The sequence below is a fragment of the Stegodyphus dumicola genome, chromosome 2 (assembly GCF_044657685.1).
Source record: "Stegodyphus dumicola isolate Sdum_Otavi_A_Nest chromosome 2, ASM4465768v1".
NCBI lineage: Eukaryota > Metazoa > Arthropoda > Arachnida > Araneae > Eresidae > Stegodyphus > Stegodyphus dumicola.
Window position 1 is genome coordinate 197048184 of NC_140769.1, and position 25549 is coordinate 197073732.

The window sequence follows — 25549 nt, forward strand, 5'->3', positions numbered from 1 at the left end:
GGACTCCATAAATATGTCAATCCTTTCTTCTCGAAGGATAATATTTTTTAGTTTAATCAACAAATGGTTGATGAAAAAAAAAATCGAGTAATTATGCTCAAATCGCCGCTTTTCTGAATTACATAGCTAACCTAAGTTTAAAATAATATGTAACTGCACGTACCTTTTTTTTACGTAGAATAACAATAACAGCAAGCAATCACCTCTCCCCCCCCCAAAAAAAATCACAAAAAAGATAAATGTTGCCCAAATTACTACGATTGCAACAGTAGAACAAAATAAGGACTAAGCAATTTGTCGAACGCGTCTACGGCGCCCCCATCTCCTTACATATGCTTCGGCATCATGTATTTTGCTTCACATATATTTTACAAGATAAGCTCAACTTATGTCAAAAAGTACAAAAACCATTAACTGATAAAAATCAAAGTGATATAAATAGTATAGATCTTATGCAGGAACTGCAGTTTTTGCAAACTTTTGGAGGAAATGTAGCATCGCCAGTCGAAACTCTAAGCTGTATCGTTGTCAACAACATAGCGGTGTGCAGAAAAGAATTTTGGATAGGTATCAGTGCTGGAGCATTTTTTGTGCCCTGTTGTAATCGCAGTTTGCACCTTGTCGTAAACTACGCTGCGAACAACAATTTATTCAGTGCAAACTTATTAGATATGTATATTAATTTGTTTTTAAATTTAAGATAATAAATAGTGTTCAGCAATATTTGGTATGCAATGCGTTTAGTATATTATTTCGTTTCGCTTGCAGTGTTACTTTTTTATAACATGTTGTTGTTGACTAATGCTTACTTGTCTGGCCTATAGTCAGCTGAAGCCCACGAAGTTCCTCGTGGCAAGGAGCGCAAGATACGCCACGCATGCCTTTGGCAACAGCTTTGAGCACTTTACAGGGGACAGTGCAATTTAGCTCAGTTTCGCGCCTAATTTTGATGGAGAGCACCTGGGGGAATGGGTCCGAGCATCTCGAACCCTCCTTCCCCTACCACCAACCTTTCAAGAGGACTTTCGCCTCACTTATTTAGAGTGCCCCCATGCCGCACAGGCACTGTACATTTACAAACATCCATAACTTCTCCGGGATTCGAACCCGAGGCCTTTGCACGGCAGTCAGCAACTCTAACCACTTTACCGGTTGGGCGGCTTTTTATAACATAAATGAATGTATAATTATTCAATGAATATGTTTGAGTGCGGTTTTTAACAAAGCACAAAATATTTGCATATTTAGACAAATGGTAATATATATATATATATATATATATATATATATATATTTTGGTTTTTCATATTATTATGTGAATAATACTTCATTTTAAATGTTAATCATAAGCACCGTCCCTTTAATATCGTCACTACATAAAGGCGCTCGCTAGACATTTGCACGACGGCGCCGATTAGGCTTGGCGTGGACCTGATGCTAACCTTGCTGCAATAAGACATAAATGCGGCTCAGAATTCCCAAACTGCTATTTCCCCCAATGATGCAGATTTCAGTTTCTCCTCATGTATCATATTAGTCCTAGACTTCTTTTTGTTTCACAAGCTGTAGTATTAGCGTTTTTTACGTTACGGCGACGATAATATGCGGAAGTACTTTATTGACATACTCTGGATAGAAATATTTTTAAACCTATGTATGTTGTCATTAAATATAAATGCATGTAGTTTCTCATTATGCATAACATTGATAGTATTTTTTTTTTTTTTTTCATTTTATTGAATGCTTAAAGTTCAAATATACATTTTGTTGCAGCAATGATACAGCTACTTCTTGAAAACGGGAGCAGGTCCATTCTGAATAAATGTGACGGGTTTGGAAGAACGCTGCTGCGCGTAGCAAGATCTCAAAGTTCACCAGAAGTTGTCCAATACTTGCTTGAGAATGGTGCTGACATACAAAATGAAGGTTGTCTTCTATTAACTGCATTGAATCACAAATGTAGGAGTTATATACACAGAATAATATCTATGCTTCTAGATTATGGAGCGGATGTAAGTAATAAATGTAGTCAAATATATTTATAAATATATTTTCTCAAATTATAGTTTACATTATAAGAATCACATCATATTCAGAACAAAAGTTGGTTATTTTCTTCGTTTGCTTGACTGCATCCCCAGTTTTATTATTGAAATATAGATTCTGCTTTTACAGCAAAAAAAATTATGGTTTGCAGTTTTGGGTAAAATAAATTAATTAATTAACATATGAACTAATTAAAGTAATTCTGAGTAATCAGTATATAGATTTTCTTAATGTAAGGTGTACAATGTGGTTTAGCTTTAAGAGAGCAACCTTATACGACCATTATGCTGTCACTTACAATGCAAGGATCATGCTGAACTAATTCATTATCACCTTGACAATGCTGCTTACATTTATATTGCTGGATTTTTAGTGACCTTATCTGAGTCTTGCCGCAGTATTTATGAAATTTTATTTCTTCAGGCATCCGTTACCAGATAGGAATACCCTTAATGGCCAGACAGGAAACACTGTAATTAGTACTCCGAATATTAATAGTTCGACCACTAATAGCTTGATAATTCGAATAGTGAATATAAAAGTTTGACCTGGTTTCAAACAGTTACAGGTGAAAACATTGCGGATGAAAACGTCACGCAGAAAACAATGCAAGGCGAAACCGTCGTCGTATAAAATATTGTGGGAGAAAAGGAAACAAGAAGGAAATATCATGCATAAAACTTCATCAACGAATATAATTGGTTTTATCCAACCACACCACTCCGAGCAACGAATATATTAATTGCTTGCACGATTTCTTTACCTCACCAGCATGCTAAATCATTTTCTTCTGTTTCCACTTCACAGGGAAAAAAAATTACTTTTTCATTTTCATATGAGTATTTTATTGCATAAACTAAAGCTTTCTGCTTTAAATACATTGATTCAAAAAGGCATATTTTTATAAATTTTTTGCATAAACACTGAAGCTCAAATTTTTTTAAATTATTTTGGCAGATTAGAACGTGTCTCTGGAAGATTTGTAAATCACTTTTAATGAAGTGACTAATTTCTAAATACTAAAGACTAAAAGAATATCAAACTAATAAAGTGAAAAAAATAATTTTTCTATTTGATAATTAATGTAAACAATTTTATTATGCTTATACTTCATGCAGTTACTCGTTTTCCCTTTACTAATCGTTTTAAGGACTATATTTTTAATGAAAAATTTCCAGTACAACTTGATAGAAGAGACTAGCTGAATAGTGACTTTTTTAACAGTTAACTACATAAGTTTAAACTTCTATTAACTACTTTTCGTAGCATAAATTTTTTGCCCATTTTCAGTTGGCAAAATGCTTAAGTTTCCTTATTGCATTTTAGCAAACAAATGGTGATTAATTCAAAAATAGAAAACGCAGAGGTAAAGATATTCCTTACTCCCTCTTGAGCTCACAAATTTTTATGCAAATATACATTTACAACTTTTAAAGCTTATGTCTGACCTAAAAAACTAATGTCAGGTATGTTCTCATTATTTTTTCCCCAATGACACAAACCGTCCTACTACTAAGGCCAAAAGTGGTGGTCTTTTTATTATGGAGGCACCTAAGAGGTGGGCCACCTCTGCCTCCTATGAAAGGACGAATATACATACGCCCATCGATTCGAACCCGGGCCCTTTGTTATTTCAGTTGGCTTTCCTAGCCACTATACCGTCTAGGCGTCTGATGTTATCATTATATGATGATTTGTAGGTGCTATCCCATAATCGAAAATTTGGATGTTGATTCCTTAACTATGACTTTTTACCACAATATTTTCTACTATTATGTTTAAAATTGATACGTTTTTAAACTGTTTAAAGCTGCGATGCTTCTTGCTGTTTTTTTGTCTCACGTAGACGACGTTTTCGCCTTGCGTTTTTTCCTTCTAGATGTGTTCATCTGCGATGTTTTTGTCATGATGATGTTTCCGTAGGTGCCACTTCAAATAGCGATAAAATAGCCTAGCATTTAAATACTTGATTGATTTTTGTCATGTAGCTCACGCAACCAAGGGAATCCATTTCCCTTAGAAAGTCTTTCATGAAAGCATGCGAAAACTATCTCCACGCAAACCGGCAAATAATCTTCTGTGATTTTACTTAGTTAAACCAACGCTTTGTTTGGAGAAAACTCGAAATGAAGATAAAAGTTTGGTTCTTTGAAGTGCACATTTCTTTGTATTTATTTTTAAGGATTTTCTGAGATACTGTAGCTACGTTTTAAGGTTTTTAATTAAATGTTTTTAAATAAATTTTTAGTTTAAATCATTTATAATTTGAACTGTCTGTGTGCATTTGTCATGAAACACAATGAAAATGTGGAATTAAATTATAAAAGTTATGCAGAAAATCCTGGAATATATTGAATGCTATTTTAATAGTAAATAAATATGTAGAGTCATTAAGTTAATTTTTGAAGGAGAAGACAAAAAATGAGCAATGGCCTCGTTGAGACTCGAATCTGGACCTCTCGAATACGCGCCACATATGTTACCGTTACACCAGGAAGGCATGCTGGAAGAAGGGAGAAAATACCTTATATACTTCCCCTTTTAAAGGGTGAGTGAGGATTAGGGAACCCAGTCTTCAAATTCAGGTTGTGACGAATTATTGTCTACCACGTTTTAGTTCGGGCGCCACTTGTAGAGTCATTAGGTTTTCTTCGATGCTGGAGACATGAAAAATGAGCAACGCCTTCGCCGGGACACAAATCTGGACTTCTCGAATACTTGCGAAGTTTGTTACTGTTACACCAAGAAGGCACACGGAAATTAGAGAGAAAATACCTTATATATATTGATATAGTAACAGAAGTTCATACTTAGGTTTCAGTTATTAATTTCTCCATAGAAACTTCATCTTGTAATTTATGAACTATTTAACAGACTCAGATGAATAAATTATTAATGAGTACAAAATATCAATATATTTGTTTGAAAACAGTATAAATGAAATTTAATCAGGTGGATGATGTTGCAACTTTTGATCTTTTTTCATATTCTTATTATTTACATTTAACAACATCGATAAGTGAATTTTTGCTTACCTTTCTTGATAAATATCCACAGGAACGCTTGGAATTCCTTTTAATTTTTATCACACAGAAGCTTTATTTACAGCTATGTACAACAATTGTATGCTTACATTAGAACATTCAACATGTTTTTCGGGTTGCCACTAGATCTATCTCAAAAATTCGCAATGCGGTAAGAAAAATATAACAAGTTTAAAGTAAAAAACGCTGCACCTTCTCGTGGCCAACTATATAAACTGTAACAGATGATGCTTGATAAATATTTAATATTCACTCAGTTTCAGAAAATTTCTAGTTCTGAAATCGAGCCTTCATTTTGTAATTACGCATAATAATTAGAAACAGGAAAAATTTGATGCTATACTGATAAAGAATATAACTTAAAAATTTTATGCATTTCATAGAAATCGGAAAGGGTCGCTCTTTAACAAGCTGCAGAGGTAGTGCGAATTTTCTACAGAAACATGTATCAATTTCCGAACACATTTTCTCCTGCAAAAAGAGGATCTTCCGTAAATCTACCTCAAAAACCTAATGGAAATCTGAGACAGCTTTCCTGAAAAATTCCTCCCTCGCGGATAGTTCTAGTCTGCTTTGTGTTCACTAAAATAAACTATCCAAATCTTCCTTGAGGTACGCAACGTTTTTCAGCAAACCTTTTTTACCTTTTTTTAAATTTCATTTTGACTAGCTTCACTTCCATAAGTTGTTCTACCAAAATGTAATCATTTATTATTTGCTCTAAGTAGCTCATTCATTTCCGTTACAATGTTTATATCTGCTTGGAATTTAAAAAAATATATATATACATTCATTTACCTCTTCAATACCATTTGCTGTTGAGTTTCAAAAAAGGCTGTTTCTGCCTGCCTTAAAAATATAATTTCAAAAGAATGATAGTTTTCTTTCCTATGAATATTTTAAGGAATATGAGCTGCATAATCGCCCGATTGGCGATGTGCTTGGATAAGCTGCACGTGATAGGGATGCTTTTTTTTTTTTTTTTTTTGCTGAGAAGCCTCCAGATACCGGAATGGAAAATTCCGACCGCGTGCACTTATGGAGGTAGGAAGTAAGGTGTAGTGAACGCAATGGTAGGAAGTAAGGTGTAGTGAACGCAATTCTAGAAACCTTTCTTACCTCCATGCATGCACTACACTTTGCGTACTTAAACGTGGAGTTCCCTGTACCTGATTTAGGACATTCTGTTTGATGTCTGGAGTCTATGCTGATCGTGCCCGATTCATGACAGCTCTTAGAAAGGAACCTGTTTCAGCTAACCTCCTGTGCAGCATTGCAAACGAATTATTTCTAGGTGTACACCTCATAGCCTGTCGTTCCGCGTACAAGCGCTGTGTGGCTGGCCCACTACAGTTTGTAGCACATATACCAAATGCATATTGGCTAACTTCCCATTTGTATAATTATTCATTCTACTAACTATCTGTCCTGGTGCGAAGTGACGATTCCCTGCAAGAACTCCTGCGGAACTTTCCCGGAATGCCATCTACAGCGTCAAAAAAGCATTTCAGACCCTGCATTGGTATATGATTCAGAGTCGTTGAGGCAAAGAATAGACGTTCTTTGGCTCTACCTTTCCTAGAAGTTCTGAAACATGGTACTGAGACCCCCTGTGTACATATGGAATAGAAATATTTAATAAACTATAACAACTTATATGAAATACTATTTCAAACGATACTTGATGATACAGTACAAAGTCTGTAATCCGGATGTCCATAATCCGGACCTCAAAGCTACAAACTTTATACGCATGCGCGTTTAATGTATAACCCACGATATAAGCTAGGCTAAAATTATAAGGCATTTCAGTTAATGTTGCAGATTGCGCTGTTCTTTAATCTTCTAATTGGATCCGGCTTATTATTTTTTGCAGACTGTTAGAACAATTTTATAAAAATTAAGCTTGAACTTTCGATTATGCCAAAAAGAGTTTCCAATTCTGGAGCTGCTAGAGGATCTACAAAGCGAAAACATGTTTCGATGTCCATTAAACAAAAAGTGGAATTGCTGCAAAAAATGGATAAAGACTTATCCGTCTCAAAATTATGTGAGAAGTATGGCATTGGAAAGTCTACTATATATGACACAAGAAAAAGGAACTTTTTGAATTTTTTGTGGAAGAATCTTAAACAACTTACATTGAAAGATATGTTTAATAAAGTAAACAAATAAATATTAAGCTTTTTTTGTAAATTTTGATACCCTTTAGATCATAATTGTTTTTTATTTCATAAATTACGATTTCATATTTTTAATTGTATAATTTCTCCATGCCATCTTACCAGATTTAAATTGATGATCTATTATCTGGAAAACCCCCTAATCCGTAATCGCTGAAGTCCCGACAAGTCCGGATTACGGACTTTGTACTGTATTTATTTATGTAAAGATTTTTTAGATTTAAAACATTTCTTCAAAACGGACATACTTGCTGAAAAGTATATGAAACTTTATGATTCATCGCATAGTTTTTTCTCTTTTATTGCTTTTGTTTTTGTTAAAGTATTTTAGTTAGCATTTAATACTAAAACTGGTTTTAATTTTTAGGTGAACCAGTGTTCAAGTCGCGGAACGACCCCTCTGTTGATGGCGGTGGAACGTGCTTCCTATACGAAACAATCCTCTTTTTTTTTTTTTTTTTTTTTTTTAAATATGTGAACAATTTAGGAAGAGAGGAGCGGATGTGAACGTAACCAACTCAAATGGACAATCCCCTCTTCACATGGCGCTAATTTCGAATCAAGAAAATTTGGTCAAAATGTTCTTGATTGGAAATAACTACATCGACATCCGTGATCACAGGGGATTTGTTGCATTGTTTTATGCCTGTCGGAATGGTAATCTAAATCTGGCAGAGTTGCTAATAGATTGTGCAAACCTTCACGCTCACAGCTGGGAGGATTGCATCATTATCTATGGCAATGTAAACAATGCTTCAGTTTTTAAAACAATGTCCAGAAAATCAAAGAATTGCATTCAACTAAATAAATTATGTTTGAACGCAATTTGGAAGAACATTCAAAATATTAAAGGCATCAGCAGTTTGCCGTTGCCTACGTACTTAGTCATTAAAATAACGTTTAAATAATATTTGAGGGATGAAAAGATTGCGGGCAGCGCAGCGAAAAAGCGTAGTGTAGGAGATAACCTAAATAAGTTCCTTTTAGACCGTGGACTTCGTTTATAGTTTATGTATTTAAAACGCTTGTTTGAAGTATTGTATCATACATTAAGGTTTTAATATTATTCTTAAATATATATATGTGATATTTCGGCAGGCGTGGTGAAGCTTAGCATCAAAGTTCGTGCATTTCTTTGGCAGAATGGTAGCTTTTAATCACCCATTTTTATTTAACTCACTGCCCGGCTTGCATTCGATTCTATTTACGTGTCAAAAACTGCAGTAAAAATTAATCATGTTTACAGTTTTTTTTTTCATTTAGAGTGAACTAAAATTGTCCTGAAAATGACCTTTGTTAGATTTTCTTCCCCTCTCCTTGTAGCATGGAGGTAGGAAGTAAGATGGAGTAGCCCTAAGCAAGTTTCTCCCGTACCCTGCTCTGAAGCACCGGCGATCCCTACGTGGTGACCAAAACATTGGGTCATTTACCATTGAGTTCAATGGGATTTGATGCGTTCGGATGTAAATATTTTGTAATTACATCTTAAATATACATATAAATGTATATATTTTCTTTTTCTACAGCACTTCAGAGTCCTAAGTATATAAAAACAACATATTTTTAAACAACATTTCATTCTGAACGGAATTAAATGCATTTTCACAGGACATTTTTCTCAGAATGGTTTAATTTGAATGAAATATTTTTTCAAGTTTTCGTTAATTACATTAGGAAAAAAAATTAAGGTAATTCGATTTTATTCGGTTAAGGTACAAAAATTAAGATCAAAGTTTATTGTATTATTAATATTAAAATTATGCATTATTTCTTTTCTATTTATAGAGCTTTTTCCTAAAATACTTTCTGAAATATGACATGATTTTTTGGCTTTTGAGGCATCTTTTAAATCCAAATCTGTAAGTCAATTTATAATTAATGCTCTATTCGGTTCATTTTAAATTATAGAATTATTAGGAATTAGGGAAATACTTTAAATAGTACTTAACTTTCTCTGAACATTTCTGAAAGGGAATAAAATAATTTTTTTTTTTTTTTTTAAGTATTATTTAAAACTTGTAACTGAGTTAATATAAAATGTAAGGGGAATAATTTTTTTAATTATACTTATCAGATTTTATTTACCCTTCATTTCAACAATACATATTCCAAAACTCTTTATTATGTTCTTAAGTGCGCATCCCATAGCATTTGCTTTACAATACCTTTTAACAGATTGCTTTACAATTCTTGCTTAAATCGTTTTATAACATATTTGTCAACAGGATTTCAATTTATGTTTACAATTCAATATTAAGATTATTATATATTATATATAACATTTATAATCATTATAAATTAGATACATTAAATAATTAGATTTCTTCACTGTACTTTTACAGTTGTTTATAAGTGAATAAATTCTTCATTTCAAATACATTTATAAATAATTTAATGAATATTTATGTATTTTGTCAAAGGCAGATACATGCTTTTTGCAAGCACATGCATAAATACCCATACATATTTCCTATTTTTCATTTCCGGCATGTGCAAATCTTTTTCTGTGCATTCACTATATTTTTCATGTAAAGAAATTTACACTAATTTAGCATACACCCGAAAGTTTTACATAAAAAATATATATGAATAAATTTGAATGAAAATTATATGCATTATTTTTAATACCCACTCAAAGGTCAGTTTTTCTTCAAAATTCCTCCGCGATGGCATCTCTCTCTTTAGGCAGATAACCCTTGCATGTGTTACTCTATTTAATAAAAACTTAATCTGACCTATGTGCCGAATTACAAATAAGATATATAAAATTAAAACGATGAGTTTAAAATGAGCAGCAGTAAAGCCTCTCTAAAAATTTAAAAGGTACATGTTACAATAATATATGGATGTGAAAAAAATTTATTTTATTTAAAACATTTTGGCGTTTGGAACATAAAATAAAAGTAGCGAATACTCTATCAAAGGTATCGAAAGACGTATACAATTTTAAAGGTACCATAAGGTATTTTTCATTCTTTATGCATAACATTTTTGCTAAAATTTGTATTTTTGTAGTTCAACAGCTTAGAATTTTATAAAACAAATTCATAATCAAAATCGCTGTTGTTAGTTATCGAAAAATAACCAAGATGTGATTTTTGCTTAAATGTCGCTAAACTATACAAATTGTTATTATCCATCATACTAGGAATGTTTCTTTTATGCGGAATTGTCCCGTTTTTTGATTTGTATGGAACTGTCGTCTGTCGAAATACTATCAGAACCGTGTCAAGCAAGCTTCTGAATGTAAACAAAGAACACCATCTGGTGACCCAAGCTTCAAAGCAGTGCTTCACTTCTAGCGCCGGATGGCCCCTCCTTCCTTTCCTACCTCCATGAATTGAATTTTCTCTACATTATATCTAAAGCAAAACCTTGCGAATCGGATGAGAATTTCTGGACATTTGCCTTAAGCCTCCATGGGTGAAGGTTACGCTCTCTTCCGCCGCTCTCATGGCGAGCCATGATCCTAAGTCGAACCACGGTGTTCTTCCTCTGGGTAAAAGCTTTTCCAACTGGAGTGTGGCTATGGATGACTTCAGTGATGATACAATGACCGCTATTGAATATGGACCTTCTGTTGATTGAAAAACTAAATTTGGAAATCTAGGTATTGGAATCGAAAATTAACACAATCAAGGGTACGAAAAAACAACTTGACACTACTAGACCTGTTACTGAACTGGATAAATACACCAAGTCACTTGCAAAGATGTTACGAGAAGACATGCTGCAGAAGGACTACCTAATAGGTAAGCGAGATATTTTAATTTCTCAGTGTACTAAACCCTTTCCCTCTAAATCGGCTAGTAATGTTAACTTGCAACATCTAAAAAGGAAAATATTAGATAACTCTGATCTTTCTGATAATAACTCAACTCAAAATGATGGATTCATTAAACCCACTCGAGTAGCCTGAATAGGAAAAAAAGAACACGTAAAAAAATCCCATGACTACTAGCAATAAATTTCATACCTTAAATGCGGACAATGCAAAATATCATCAGGATAACGATAATACTCAAAATAATCTTCCTAAAGCTCCTGAGGATCAAACTACTCTTCCACTAAAAAAAACTCTGTACCTCCTATTATGGTAAAACTCCCAAGCAACATCAAACAAAATGTATATCTGAAGCAACTTGCCCCTGAATCCTCTTCTAAATTTTACAGCAAAAGTAGCGGTGAATTTCTTAAAATCTTTTCAAACACTTCCGATGATCATAGAACTCTCACTACATATCTTAAAAACACTACCTCATGAATGCACTACACAAAAAAAAACAATTAAAGTCGTAATACAAGGATTACCTATTGACATGGACACCACAAAAATTAGTGACATTCTAACTGAACAAGGATATAACGTACAGACTTGCCAACTCTCCCGATTTAGGCGGGAGACTCCCGATTTTCGACCGCTCTCCCGCCAACCCGATTTACAATATATTTCTCCCGACTTTTTCTTATTCTTAAAATTTCTCACGATTTTTATGGAACTTGGCTTAATACTTTGTTATATGAACAAAAAAAGTGATTTTGGACGTCCGAAGCAAATGAATTTTCTCTAGATTATACCTAAAACAAAACCTTGCGAATTAGATAACTTCTGCTTTGTGAGTGATAGCATATACGTATCCAGAAACGTCCTTCTCCAGTTCTCCAATGGGCATCGTGCTCCACTGCGTGTCATCTGGCATATATTAGCCAATGAGGACAAAACAAGCTGTTATTTGGATGCTCTTTAATTTCAGTAATTTTGTCCTGAGTTGTGTGAGTACACGTGCCTTTGGGAAATAGTTTTAGAAATTATCATCTTTTGTTATGTCTGCGAGAAAGGTGAAATACTCGTTTACGTTTCAAAAATCGTACACAGTTGACTTTCCTTCCATTATTTCCTCAAGGAAATGTAATAAATTTGCGATGTGTACCGCCTGTCGTTGCGATTTTTCGATTTTGCGTGGTGGAAGGGCGGATGGTCTCAGACATGTGCATACACAAAAACACAAGAGCAACATGAGCTTTTTTGGAGGGGGGGGGAAATTTTCTTCGGAAATAAAAAACCAAAAAGTTATTAATGCAGAATGTCTGTTCTCTGCCTTTTTACTGGAGCACAACCTGCCACTGAATGCATCGGATCACGCTGCAGCTTTATTTAGAAAAATGTTTCCTGGTAGTGAAATCGCTAAGAAATACTTAAGTGCAAGAACCAAAAGAGGTGCAATTGTTAAAGAAATGGATTTGAAAAATAAATCTTCAGTTATTGATCGCATTAAAACAGGAAGCAATAATACCGATTCAAAACTGTATCCAATTGTTGTTTCTTTTTTTAATCCAGAGTCTTCAGAAATTGAGTGCAGTTTACTTTCTGTCCCCACTTTGGAAGGACATTTGACCGGCTTTAATATAGCACAGCTAATTATTAAAACTTTAAAAGAAAATGCAGTCCCTCTGGATAATTGCTTAGCACTAGGTGCCGATAATGCACCAGTATCGGTAGGCTTGAAGACTGGTGTTGCAGGCATCTTCAGAAAGAAAAATTCAGATTTGCAGATTATGAGGTGCACCTGTCACCTCTTAAATTTAGCAGCTGAAAAAGGAGTAGCTTCTTTACCAATAAATGTGGATGAACACATTGTTGATATTTATTATAATCTTGAAAGGAGTTCTACAAAGGAGGAAAAATTGAAACTGCTATTATGCAGCGTCCAACAGTCCAACAGCTGCATAATAGCAGTTTACAATTAGAAAACTTGGATGAAGTTATAAAATCAGCTAGGATTGACACCCAGTGGAGTTTAATTGGAAAACTGAAAGATGCTGATGGAATTTTAAAATATAGAGAACTGTCTAGAATTATGTTGGCCATCTTGACAGTTCCCCATAGTAATGCAGAGTGTGAGAGGATTTTCAGTGTTGTTGCGAAAACGAGGACTAAATGTAGATCTAATATTAGTGATGACACATTAGAAAACTTTTATTAGTGAAAGCAGGCCTACGTGGCAATTGCTATGAACAAAATTATGAAGTTTCTTTCTTAAAGAAAGCAAAATCTGCCACTGTTTATACCATTTGTACAAAAACTGATTAAAGGTTTTTTTTTTGTGTTTTGTTTTGTTTTGTTTTCTTAAACGATGCAAGTAATAAAAATGTTTTTTATGTGTAAGGTATTTTTGTGTTGCTTGCATTTAAGAATTAGTTACTATTTAAAGTTAATTCATTATTAAAAACTATATTTTCCTCATTTAAAAAGTCTTTTTAACATTGTGAAAAATCTCCCGATTTCTTAAAAAAATCTCCTGATTTTTGAGTGTCATAGGTTAGCAAGTAGTACAAATGATATGTTTATGTACACAACAACCCATGCCTTTATGTCAAGTTCAACTTCTTCCTACACCCAATATTGGCTCTCTATATGACATTACACATTTCTCACTATTCATAGTTGAAATTCAAAGGTACATAAACAAAAACCTCATTTCACGGTGCCAAAAATGGCATCACTTCCAAAAACTGTTTCCTAGCCCCATGTTGTGTCAAGTGTGCAGGAGAACACAAAACTTCACTATGCCCAAAAGCAGGTTTCTTAGAAAATCCCATCTGTGTAAACAGCAGTAATTCTCACTCTGCTTCTTATCGTGCTTCCTTAAAATTCCCCAAACCCAAAACTATTAGTGCAAATCAGAAAAAAAAAAAAAAAAAAAAATCCTACTATGAGGTACTACTCAATAAACATCAAAATTCTGGACCACAGCAGATAGAAAAAACTCCAAATCAACCTTATCCCACTCTTGAACTCAGTCAAAACCGAAAACCTCCAAAAACTCCTCATCAGCCTTCATAGAATTTTTTAATGCTATAAAAGAACTTGAAACAATTTTCAGTATTCTCTTATCTAAGCTAACAAAGCTCATCAACCAAAAATTAAACAAATTAAGAAACGCTCAAACTGTTATTGAAAAAATCTACATAATCTTCCTAATCCTCTTACAGGCTAATAACTCAAATTCTAATTAACTTAATATCCCAACAATTAACTAATTCAGATGATATCTCCTAACTGCAACTCTTCTTCATTTTAATTAAACTTCTATTAACTCCCATGTCTTAGACTAACTCCTCCCCTTGCTTTCGGCTTCCCCTTCAAAATTGCATGGCAATGAAAAGAGCCCCCCTGCACACTGAGAATCTCTCGCCCACCTACCACCTTCTTCCTCCTTTGCACATGACTGCTCTGACTCCTCAGTTTCAACACCTCCTGAAATGGCCAATAAATGGCACCAGGTTTGCTACTTTTCCCCAAGCTCTCCATCCAGCTACACACTCGGTTACAGCTATCTCTCGAAAGTGAATTTGCTTGCCTACTCGGTGCTTATTTTTAGAACTCTTATCGTCAACATCGACTCATGATCACCTTTATATCAGACTTGCAATTACTCTTTCCCATACAATGCTCGTCAACATTTGAAAAATCGAAAAAATTGTTCTGCTGGGATAGGTTTTTAACCAGGAGCCCCAGAGCTTAAATTGCACTAGAGCCCGGCTCTGGTACTTCTCAGTTTTCGTGATAAGTTATAATTTCAACCAGAGTGCACCGTTAATCGTAAAAGATGCCTTAAAAATCAATTCTAACTTCTGAATGTAGGCCTGTCTTTCCCTTGCACTTAAGCTTTGCACAGAGGTTAAGACTTTTAAGGAAAGAAATGCCCCCAATTGTATGTCAAAGGCTTATTCTCCAGGATATGGTATGAATTTATGAGAGTGGGTAAGTGTTATGTTCCTCCCTCAAAGAACTAAAAGTGGTGCCCAGATCGTGAACGTTCCGCACTAGTGACTTCCTCCTGCAAAGCTCCTGTATGCTTTCTGAATGATGTAACCAAATGGGGTTACCGCTGTTGTCACTTGTATCGAGAAGTCTTATGTAGTGCATAAATGTTCATTCGTTTTCACGAAGAGGATTTAAATATGGATATAAGCATAAGAGATAAACGTGTGTAATGAGCCATTTAGTGCGATGACAAAAATGTATATGTTATCTGCGCAGAAGAGTGGCCTCCAGTGTTTTGAACATATGTTAGAAACAACTCTTACTTGCTTTTGCAGTAAGCACTTGTCTCTGTAGCTAGAAAATCTCATTTGAGGTCATGTCTAGAATTTTTTCACAGGTTGACAGAATATTCATATAGCAAAATTCTTAGAAATCAGATAGGAAAATCTGAATAGTGTAAAGCATACTAGTGAACCTGTAGAAGAAACAGAAATTCACATTTGATGAAAATAAATTATAAACCATTTATTTTTTTCCACAAGATGAAATATTCAATATATTTTTACATGATAAGTGTTCAATGTTTATATCTGCTGCATAATGAAGTCTGGATAAGAACTTCAAAAACTGAAATTCTAAATGGTGGCTAAATGTTTCATCCAATATATATGCTGTAAATTATTTGTGTTTTCAGGGTTGCCACGCTACCTGGAGAACCGGGAAAAGTCAGGGAATTCGAAAATTGACCAAAATATTCAGGGAAAAGTCAGGGAATTTTAAGTATTTTTGTCAAAATCTGGAAAAGTCAGGGAAGTTCATACAACGATCCCGCCAAAAAAAGCAATTTTTGCGCCGACGTCGGAAGAGATAACTTTTTTGGCGAATTATGTATCACGTGAGTGTCATTCGGGTAGCTGGCATAGAGCCAATTTTCGCAGCTCCAATTTGATTGTCTTTTAGAAAGGCAAAGCAACTTTCCCGCAAGTTTTGGTTTCCAGTATTCTCGAGAATAGCATGTGCAGTGCATGAACTAAAGAAAGTACCTGTTCTCGTATAAAACAAAATGGGTTTAATCCTAGTATACGGTATCATGGAGGTTAGAATCAAAGAATATGTATTGTAAAGAAGGAAAACCTCTCTGCAACAGACGTGGCTCCATTCCATCATAGAGGGAAACAGCTGTGCATGTCTGATATATCTGTCGCCAAAGCTCGAAACCGGTGTCGAAGTTCGAAGGTCACGTTATCAAGAGTTCATAAAATGAATATCGTTTAAAATTTCTTTAACCACTTGCGCTAAAAAGACGTGCCACGCACACGTACGTCAAGATGCTTTTGTCTCAAACCGCGAGCGACGTGAACACCACGTCACATGCATTTTTGCGATAAGCATTTATCGCAAAAATGAAAATAACATGGTGCACACGTCGCCTAACAACGACATTGTTTATTTCTCGAGTTACAGCTCTGGATTGCACTCGCAGATGCGGAGCGGCGTAAATGAGACACTTTACCGCTTAGCGCACGGCACCGCAACCGTGAAGTTTAGTCTTAGCGCAAGTGGTTAAACTCTAAAGGAAAAGAAAATATTTTTTGGCGCAAGTAAATTAATTCATGGATTAGTTATTTTCAAGGAAAAAAAAAACTACGAAAATCCGTTTTTAAAATTATTGCGAAAAATCCGAGAAGAAACGTCCTTTGATAAAATGTTTCTTCTTGGATTTTTCGCAATAATTTAAAAACGGATTTTCGTAGTTTTTTTTGTCAAAGAGCGTTTCTTCTTAACACGTGTTCCTCAATTTCCTGTACACGTCGTGGAGAGGAAAATTCTGGCCGCCAGGTTCCGTCGACAAATCCCTTGGCAAATTTTCCCTCCGCATTCTAGCGGCGTAATAGCATTTTACTTGTATGAAACCGTTTCTTCTTTACATAGACGTTCTTTGGTTAGAATAATAATGGGATTTGGCGACATCATGATGCGCAGTAAACGGGTCATTTTGGTCTTGGCGACAGTTTTTAAAATCGTGCCAAAGCCTTACCGTATACTAGAATTTTACCGCAAAATCTTTTTAAACCTTTTTTTTGTCTTTTTAATAAATACCTTGCCATTTTGCAGTAAAATAAAAAAAAAAAAAATAGTAATCAGTCATCTAGGCTAGCCATGTAACTATATTCGCTAAAATATCGTTGATCATTCTAATTCAATTTTTAAGTAATTATCTTTATTTTTATGTTATTCATATAATTTAATGTTGCTTCTTCCCTCTAAATTTATTTATTATTAGTAAATAATATTTCCAAATTTCAGGAAATTTTCTCTGGCATAATCCTGAAATTAATTATAGCAGTATGATGACATACCATCACGAAATTTAATGCACATATTTTTTCCTTATGTATGCTGCGAAATAAATATAAAATACCTCAATTTATTAAAATAGATTTTTTTCTTTCGTTTAGCTGCAGAATGTCTGCAAAAAAAGCCTTATTTTATTCCAGATTGGGAAGATTCTAATCTCAATCTTCAGTGGAGAAAACAACAACTATTATAATTATATTTGTGTTTTCAAGTGTTAAGGTGCCTTTTAAGAACATACCTCACGCAAATTAAATTTACCTAAAATCTAGCCTAACTATTTAGCATTGCGTTGTGATTTATAAGGACCGGATTAGCCTCGTGTTGAACTGGTGATGATCATGAGTAATAATTAAATAAAACATACATTTGTTATCCAATGTATATATCTTAAATTTTATTAAGTTTCTTAAGTGGAAAACTAAACAAAATTATCAAACAAAGTATACCAAGAATAATTAAGAATAAATGTCCTCTGGGATTTATTGAATAATTAAGTGAATTTGCTACACAATACAAGTAATACCATAATTAATTTACCTCTTAGCACAGCCAACGTACATTACGCGGATAGACCGGAATTTTCTTGAAACACACCTGGAAAACCTGGAAAAGTCAGGGAATTTCATTCTCCTGTTTGAGTGGCAACCCTGTGTTTTGCTTTAAACTGTTTCTGAATTTCACACAGTTACGTATTACAACCATGCCATTACAGATAGTAATACCATTCTTGGTACCTGTCATGAAAACTATATTAGATATTTCCACTCATCCTGAACAAGTATTAAAGACCATGCCTGTTGGGCTCGAGTATCAAATGTGTCAGTGTATAAAATTTACAAAATAAGTGAAGCGTTCCATTGCATTGTTAGAAAAGTGAAATGAAATCTCCGACATTTTCAGTCAAATCTTGGACATATTAAGATCAGTGACACCAGGTGTGTAGTGTGTATAAGAAGAAATTTGTGTAGCGTCATATCTCTGCATGTAAGAAATCGAAGCATGATAGTATTTATTTTGAAAACTTTTATAATTTTTCATGTAATAGATAAAGAAAGCTAAAGTAATTCAGTTGTATTTTCTGCTATCATATTATAAGATGAAATTGTTTTCCATTTTAAGAAGTTAGGAATAGTTTGTCTCTGAAAAATAAAATAAAATAATAAATGCTATAAAGCACACATGTTAAACAAAATAAAAAATTTAATAAATGTCATAGGCAGTAGCTTTTTTGCTAGGAGCTTCGGAAAGTATGGAGGTTTTGGAAGTACTGAGCAAAGGTAAAAGTATTGTTGAAATTATTTTAAGATTAGTTTCATTTCTCTTCTTTAATATTTTTTCGTGAGAACTGTATATTGTGTAATTGTTTCTGTATATTTAAATGTGTATCAGTTTTCTCTGTAAAATTCACTTTACACTTTTCTGATTTCTTTTCTTTTCAAAATTCACAAGTTTTGCATCTGTTTGCTCGCACAGAGTTTGTAGGGGTGTCTTTTCGATTAACTCACATACTCAGGATTTAAAGGCATACGATTTCTAAAATATGTGACAAAATGATTAAGTCTTGTTGGCATTATCATTTAATGGTCATATTTTGTGAGAAATTTTTGATGAATATCTTATTTTTGGAGAATTTTTTTAAGGACATTGAAAACAAAATTATTTGAATTTTTTATTTTTGATTCTGAAAGTTGGTCTCTTAACATGTTTAGGTTAGTGTAGACTGAAGGGTACCCCATGTATTATCATAAAGTTTTTGTTTCATTTATTGCCAAGCCAAGAGAGTACACAATGCCAAGTTTGAGATTCTCTGATATTTTTTTAGTGAAAATAGGTTAATATGTACATGGATACTGAGTTCGTGCAATTCTTCGACTTGTTATTTTGTCTTTGTGTAGCAGCGATTTTTGGTGCTAAAATAATTTTTGGCGCTACACAAAGCCAAAATAACAAGTCAAAGATTCGCACAAACTTGGTCTCCATGTACCGCCAAAAATTGCAGTTTTTGTCAAGAGGTTACCCGTAAATATACTTTTACCCATGTTTATGTTCTCTTTACTTTCTCTTCATTAGACACCTATACCGAAAGTTGCAAAAATAGTTCTAATCTTATTACATGGAGAGCTATCTGTACAAAAGAATTTTTGGTATTGTTCCGTTTTGAATTATAATTCCGTTAAAGAATTTCAGCGCAAATGCGCCCATTTAACAGCTCGCGTAATCTAGCGTACGCACTGATTTCAGATTGCGTAAGCTTATATAGTTCTGTATTTCTTAAGATGCCATTGAAATACTAGTTTAATTTTTAAATCCTTTTTTGATATCCTATGGATTTAACAATATGGGAAATGCCCATGATGAAAAGTCTGCAATAAAATTTTGGGTGAAGTGCAGAATCACCCACTGCTTGACACGTTTTTAAGAATTGCACATACTCAGTATCCATGTACACGGCGACCTATTTTCACTTAAAAACAAAAATCCCAGAATTGCTGAAAAATGGCACTGTGCACACAAACTTGACTTTATCTATGTACACATCGACCTATCTTCACTTAAAAAGTAAAAGAAAATTGACAAAAATGCAATTGTTTTGACCCTTGTAAAAAGCAGCAAACAAATAAGTTGGCGATTCTGTACTTTACCGAGAACTTTTTCAAAGAAAAAGCATTATTCATTATAGAAAATTATGTTTGAACAACCAACAAGATGAAATTATGCTTTAGCGATAACTGGGTAGCGAAATAGCGATGCAGGCATCCATTCAGTTATGTTTAGCAATTTTTATATAAATTATAATAAGCATCTGGAATAGTTATTTACTCTTACGCTTCCATTCAGTCATGTTTAGCCTTTTCTATATAAATTATAATAATAAAAAATATTATATGAAATTAACCTTTCATCTAAATTAAAACATCAATCTTAGATAGTTATTTACTATTATACAGTACAAATTCCGTAATCCGGACTCGTCGGAACTTCAGCGATTCTGGACTAGAGGTTTTTCCGGATGATAGATCATCAATTTAAATCTGGTAAGATGGCATGCAAAAATTATACAATTAAAAATAGGGGTACGTTTCCGTTTTGCTGGCGCAATAGATAAAGTCGCCAATAATGGTACAACTGATGCCAAACGGAATATCTTCGCTGATAACCTTTTACGCCTCATTTTCAAAACAAGTCGCAGCCATTTCTTATCCGATTGATTATTTCTTTCAATACTGGCATACAATTATGTAGAATTTTTACAAGATAGTTAAATTTTATGCCCTAAGACCATTCATGGTAATTAAGTCAATTAGAATGCAATCACACTGCACACCCAAAGGCAAAAATATAGAAAAGGCAAAATCAATTGTTAAATTCATAAATTCTAATGAGAATGCACTAGCGAAGTAAAGCACTGCGGTTTACATATTTTCTGAGTAAGCTATTTGTACAAATTGAAATAATTCTTGCATTTAAACTTGTATTCCAAATTAAGATTTAAGTTGAAATTAATGTAGATAACTGCTGAGAGAATTAGATTTTTGTAGCGCAGTTTACGTGAGATGGTCACACTTGGGGTCACGCGATTTAAACCGGCAAATCAGGATGTAGAACCATGAAAGCATAGTAAATTCTTAAATTAATGTATTTTTACAAAATGTTAAACCATATTAAAATATTTATGCCTTCAAAATAAAAAATTCTTAGAATTAACATTTTTTATGTGTGTACTGTATGATGTTGGCAACAAAGTCTGCTTGGAGAGTTTTGTGCAAGCGAAACTGAAAAGTACCAAAATATGAAACTGTAATTTATGAAATAAAAAGCAATTATGATCGAAAGGGTATCAAAATTAAAAAAAAAAAAAAAAAAAAAAAAAAAAAAAAAAAAAACCTTAATAGTTATTTCTTTACTTTATTAAACATTTCTTTCAATGTAAGTTGTTTAAGTTGCTTCGTTTTATGTGCTAATACTTTCTCTTTAATTCTATAAACAGACAAAATTTCTTGTTCAGTTGCAAAGTTCCGCTGTTCAAGTCCTGTAATTGCTGTGCCGAGAATACCGACTAACTTGTCAGTCGAAATTTTTTCGTTTTCACTAACCTCTCTGTCACTTTCTTCATGCCTTTATCCATTTTTTGTTTGGTGGACATCGAAACATGCTTTCGCTTTGTAGATCCTTTGGCAGCTTCAAAATCGGAAACTCTTTGACATAATCGAAAGTTCAAGCTTACTTTTTATAAAACTGCTCTAATAGTCTGCAAAAAATAATAAGCCAGATCCATTTAGAAGATTAAGAAACAACACAATCTGCAACATTAACTGAAATAGATAATTAGATCATTTTAGCCTAGCTTATACTGTCCGTTATACATTAAACGTGCATGTGTAAACGTATTATGCGCATGCATAAACGCAAAGCATGTGCAGAAAGTTTGTAGCTTTGAGGTCCAGATTATAGATCATTCCGGATTATGGACTCCCGCATTAAACACTTTGTACTGTATTTATAATTATTTGATTATAAGGAAAGTGTCATTTTACATTATAAATCATATTTAAATAAATAATATGATGAGGTATATTAGTTTAGGTAATTCAATGTAATTTCATTTTAAATGAAAATACGTACACAATTTTTTTTTTAAATTTCATTTAATTAAATGGAACTCTAGAGTTATTCAAAATGTTATTCATCAGTCTTTTTTAAATACTTCTTTTCAACTTCTTCTTTTTTTTTTTTTTTTTTGTTCTAGTTATTTTTTATCTATTTACAAATCTGTATTCTTAATTTCCAACCAAATTCCACTTATCATTTAGGTAAATATCCATACAATGCATAATTTCATAGTTTCTAGTGAACCTTAATAAAGTTTAATTACAGTTTTGTGTTTTTGATAAGTTTAAATCAGATTTATATTGTGTTGTGTTCCAGATTTAAAAAATGAATTAAAAATATTTGTACACCAATTTGGATAATTTCTCGACTTTATTGTTGGCTTTACATTGTGTTCAGTTTTGAAAATTCAAATAATATTTCAGAACTTAAAAGTAAGCTTATTTTGTAATTCTAGATATTTTCTTATTTGTATTTACAGTTTGCAAGAAATGGCATTATGGTGATTAGAAATGGCATTATGGTGAAGCGTGGTTCAGCTAAAGTTTCACAAGAACTGAAGTCATGCAGCATGAAACATTTGAAGATTAAATATGAGATATCTCCTTGCAAACGCAGCATTTTTTTAATAAACTCCTTAGCTAATTTGCTCATGCATGAAAATGATTTATTGCATATAACTTTTTCATGAGATTAAATAAGCACATGTATTGCTAAATAACCTTTGAATTTAAATGAACTGCTATATTTAGCACATGTTTATAGTTTCTCACCAGTGTGGGTAAAAATATGTGTGTTTCTAACACACATTTAACTGTGAATATCTAGTTACAAATATCACATTCATGTCATTTCTCATTGTTGCTGGATAAGTATTTGTCTCTTTAATGCACTTACAAACATTGCATTCATGTAAGTTGCCCCCAGTGTGTGTAAACAATTTTATTTTAATGATGCAAATAATTCATCACATACAACTTGTTCATGTGTGATAAAGATTTAATATGACTTTTGAGTATAAATGGCACGAACACACTCATGTTGTTTTGTACCTGTGCGGAAAGCAATATGTGCCTTTAACATACTTGCATGTGCAAATAACTTACTATATATACCTTGGGTGGCCAAACTTTATGACGACAACAGCCTCATGGTGGATTTCATGAATGTTCGAGAGCCGCAAATCCATATTTAAACCATTTAAAAAATAATAAGACATGTTTTCAATGGAAAGAATATTTGAAGTAAATTAAGAGTTTCACATTTTATATGCGATTCGCATGGTTACATGTAAATGTAAATAAATATTTTTTTTCCTCTCTGTCCTGTATTCAGGAAAGTAAGTTCCAATAAAATATAAATTAATATAAATTTGAAATTAGTGTACTGTGTAGTTGAGCATTCTTCTTTCAGACAGAAAAAGCAAACATATTCTTTTTGTTTCCACCTCCTTTTATAACTGTTGTTTGATTTTAGCAGACGTAAGCTAAAATCGGAAAAATATGTATTGTTCTTTAAGAATACAGTTATGTAATACATTTTTCATATGAGTGAGTTATAAATAATTAATTTTAAAAAAGTTGTTTTTTTCTTTAACTCAAAATCTTTTAGAAAATAAATGAAGAAATGTAAGTCAACATGCATTGCAGAGAAAACTTTTATTCCCAAATAGGCAATAGAGTGCATTCCAATGAAACTGTCATTTTACGTATACCAGTAGTGTTCAGATTTATCACAGTGTTACCTCTTAAAAATGCAAACCTCAAAAAACAACTTTACTACCCAAATCGAAATTCGGACCACATTGTTTATAATTTGAAGATTTGGTAGAGAAATGTGCATAAAAAGAATTATTTTGTAAATTTTTTTTGATAAACTTATTCCTATTTATCTCAAATTCACAGCCAAAACCACTGTGTTTTTGGAACATGAGGGCATGCAGTTTATACACTTGCTATATGGAGAATTCATCGAGCTCTATGCAAGCATTTTGCATTGAATGATCAATATAAGTGTTTTTTTAATTAACTTGTAAGTTGGAAATTTTTAAGACTGGGCATTGATGATTATTATCAAACATAACTTATAGTCTCTAATATTATGTGATTTGTTTTAATTTTAAAATGTTTTCTATTCTTGCATGCTGATTGGTTTATTTTTCTGTTGCTGTGAAAAGTAAAATATATTATTAGAAAAGACATTTTGTCTTTATAGGATAATGCCTGAATCCTCTGATCAAATCTTCATAGCTCTCCACTGGATGGATAGAAGTAATTGTTGACATGAATTAAACAAAGGTCTTTTCATTTCAGAGGTCTTTAAATTTCTTTCTTTTATATTTAACACAAGTAACTTGAAATGTATCTTTTCTTTCTAATAGGAGCTTAAAATATGCCCTGTTAAACAAATAGTAACTCACATTTCTCACATTTGATTTTTTATTTTATGTGAAGAGCAGGGCCAGATTGAAACACAGTTGACCTAGGTAGTTACCAGGATACATAAAGGTATACTGTATTTACTTATATATTCTTCCCTGCTCCCCATTTTTTTTTTTTTTTTAGAATATGATTTAAAGACTGATAGTAACAATGGAAAATGTATCCAAAGATAGAAATTATTTTGTGTAAATAAAAGAAATGTTGTTGAAATTGATAAGACCATTGATATAAGTGACATAATGCACTTGTGTTAAAAAAATAAGCAGCAGACACTAAAAGAAAATGTACAAATGTAAAGAGGGGAATGGAAACATACAGTTAACACGTGAGGTAAACATTGGATCACCGAATGCAAACAGACAACCAAAATTAGCATAAAACGCAATCCTGGAGTCATACCAAAATTATTAAAAAAAGGGGAGGGGGGGTATTCTGGACCTATGCGTCAGCTTGCAAGCAGCGATACCATTACCATTATCTTAGTTGTGTGTCCAGCTTCAGCCTTGCGATTTTAACGAGATCATCTTGGAGTCAGAGGTACTTGGTATTATGGTGATTAATATAAAGAAGTGTTATGAAAATCAGCTGAAGTTTCACAAAAACAGAAGTCATGCAACATCAAACATTTGAAGATTAAATTTGAGAGATCCCCTTGCAAAGGCAGCATTCCTTAGCTAAGTCACTCTTGTCGGAAATGATTTATTGCATATAACATTTTCTTTTGTTTTTTCATGAGAGTAAATAAGCAATTGCTAAATGACCTTTGAATTTAGATTAACTCTATATTTAGCACAACAAAAAATTGACTGTTTTTGTAACATGAGAGCTTGCAGTGTATAACTCTTGCTATTTGGAGAAGTCACCCAGCTCTATGCAAGCATTTTGCATTGAATGATAAATATGTTTTATTAATCAACTTGTAAGTTGGATTTTTTAAGACTGGGCGCTGATGATTGTTATCAAACTTCAGTTATAATCTCTAATATTTTGTGATTTGTTTTAATTTTTAAATGTTTTCTATTCCTGCATACTGACTTGTCATTTCTGTTGCTGTAAAAAGTAAAACATATTACTATTAGAAAAAAAAAACATTTTGTCTTT

The 25549-nt window shown here is 33.0% G+C and overlaps 1 protein-coding gene across 3 annotated transcripts in view; it reads left to right on the forward strand.

The window, feature by feature from the left end:
- The window catches only part of LOC118205209 (B-cell lymphoma 3 protein homolog), a 72977-nt gene extending 48659 nt beyond the window's left edge, over positions 1–24318 (forward strand). For all 3 annotated transcript variants that reach the window (XM_085811613.1, XM_085811614.1, XM_085811612.1), the window contains 3 exons: positions 1774–2012; positions 7641–11025; positions 22489–24318. In XM_085811613.1, the coding sequence (XP_085667739.1) occupies positions 1774–2012; positions 7641–7751 (350 nt within the window). In that variant the 3' untranslated portion in view covers positions 7752–11025; positions 22489–24318. The remainder of the gene's footprint in view (positions 1–1773; positions 2013–7640; positions 11026–22488) is intronic.
- Positions 24319–25549: the final 1231 nt, after the last annotated feature.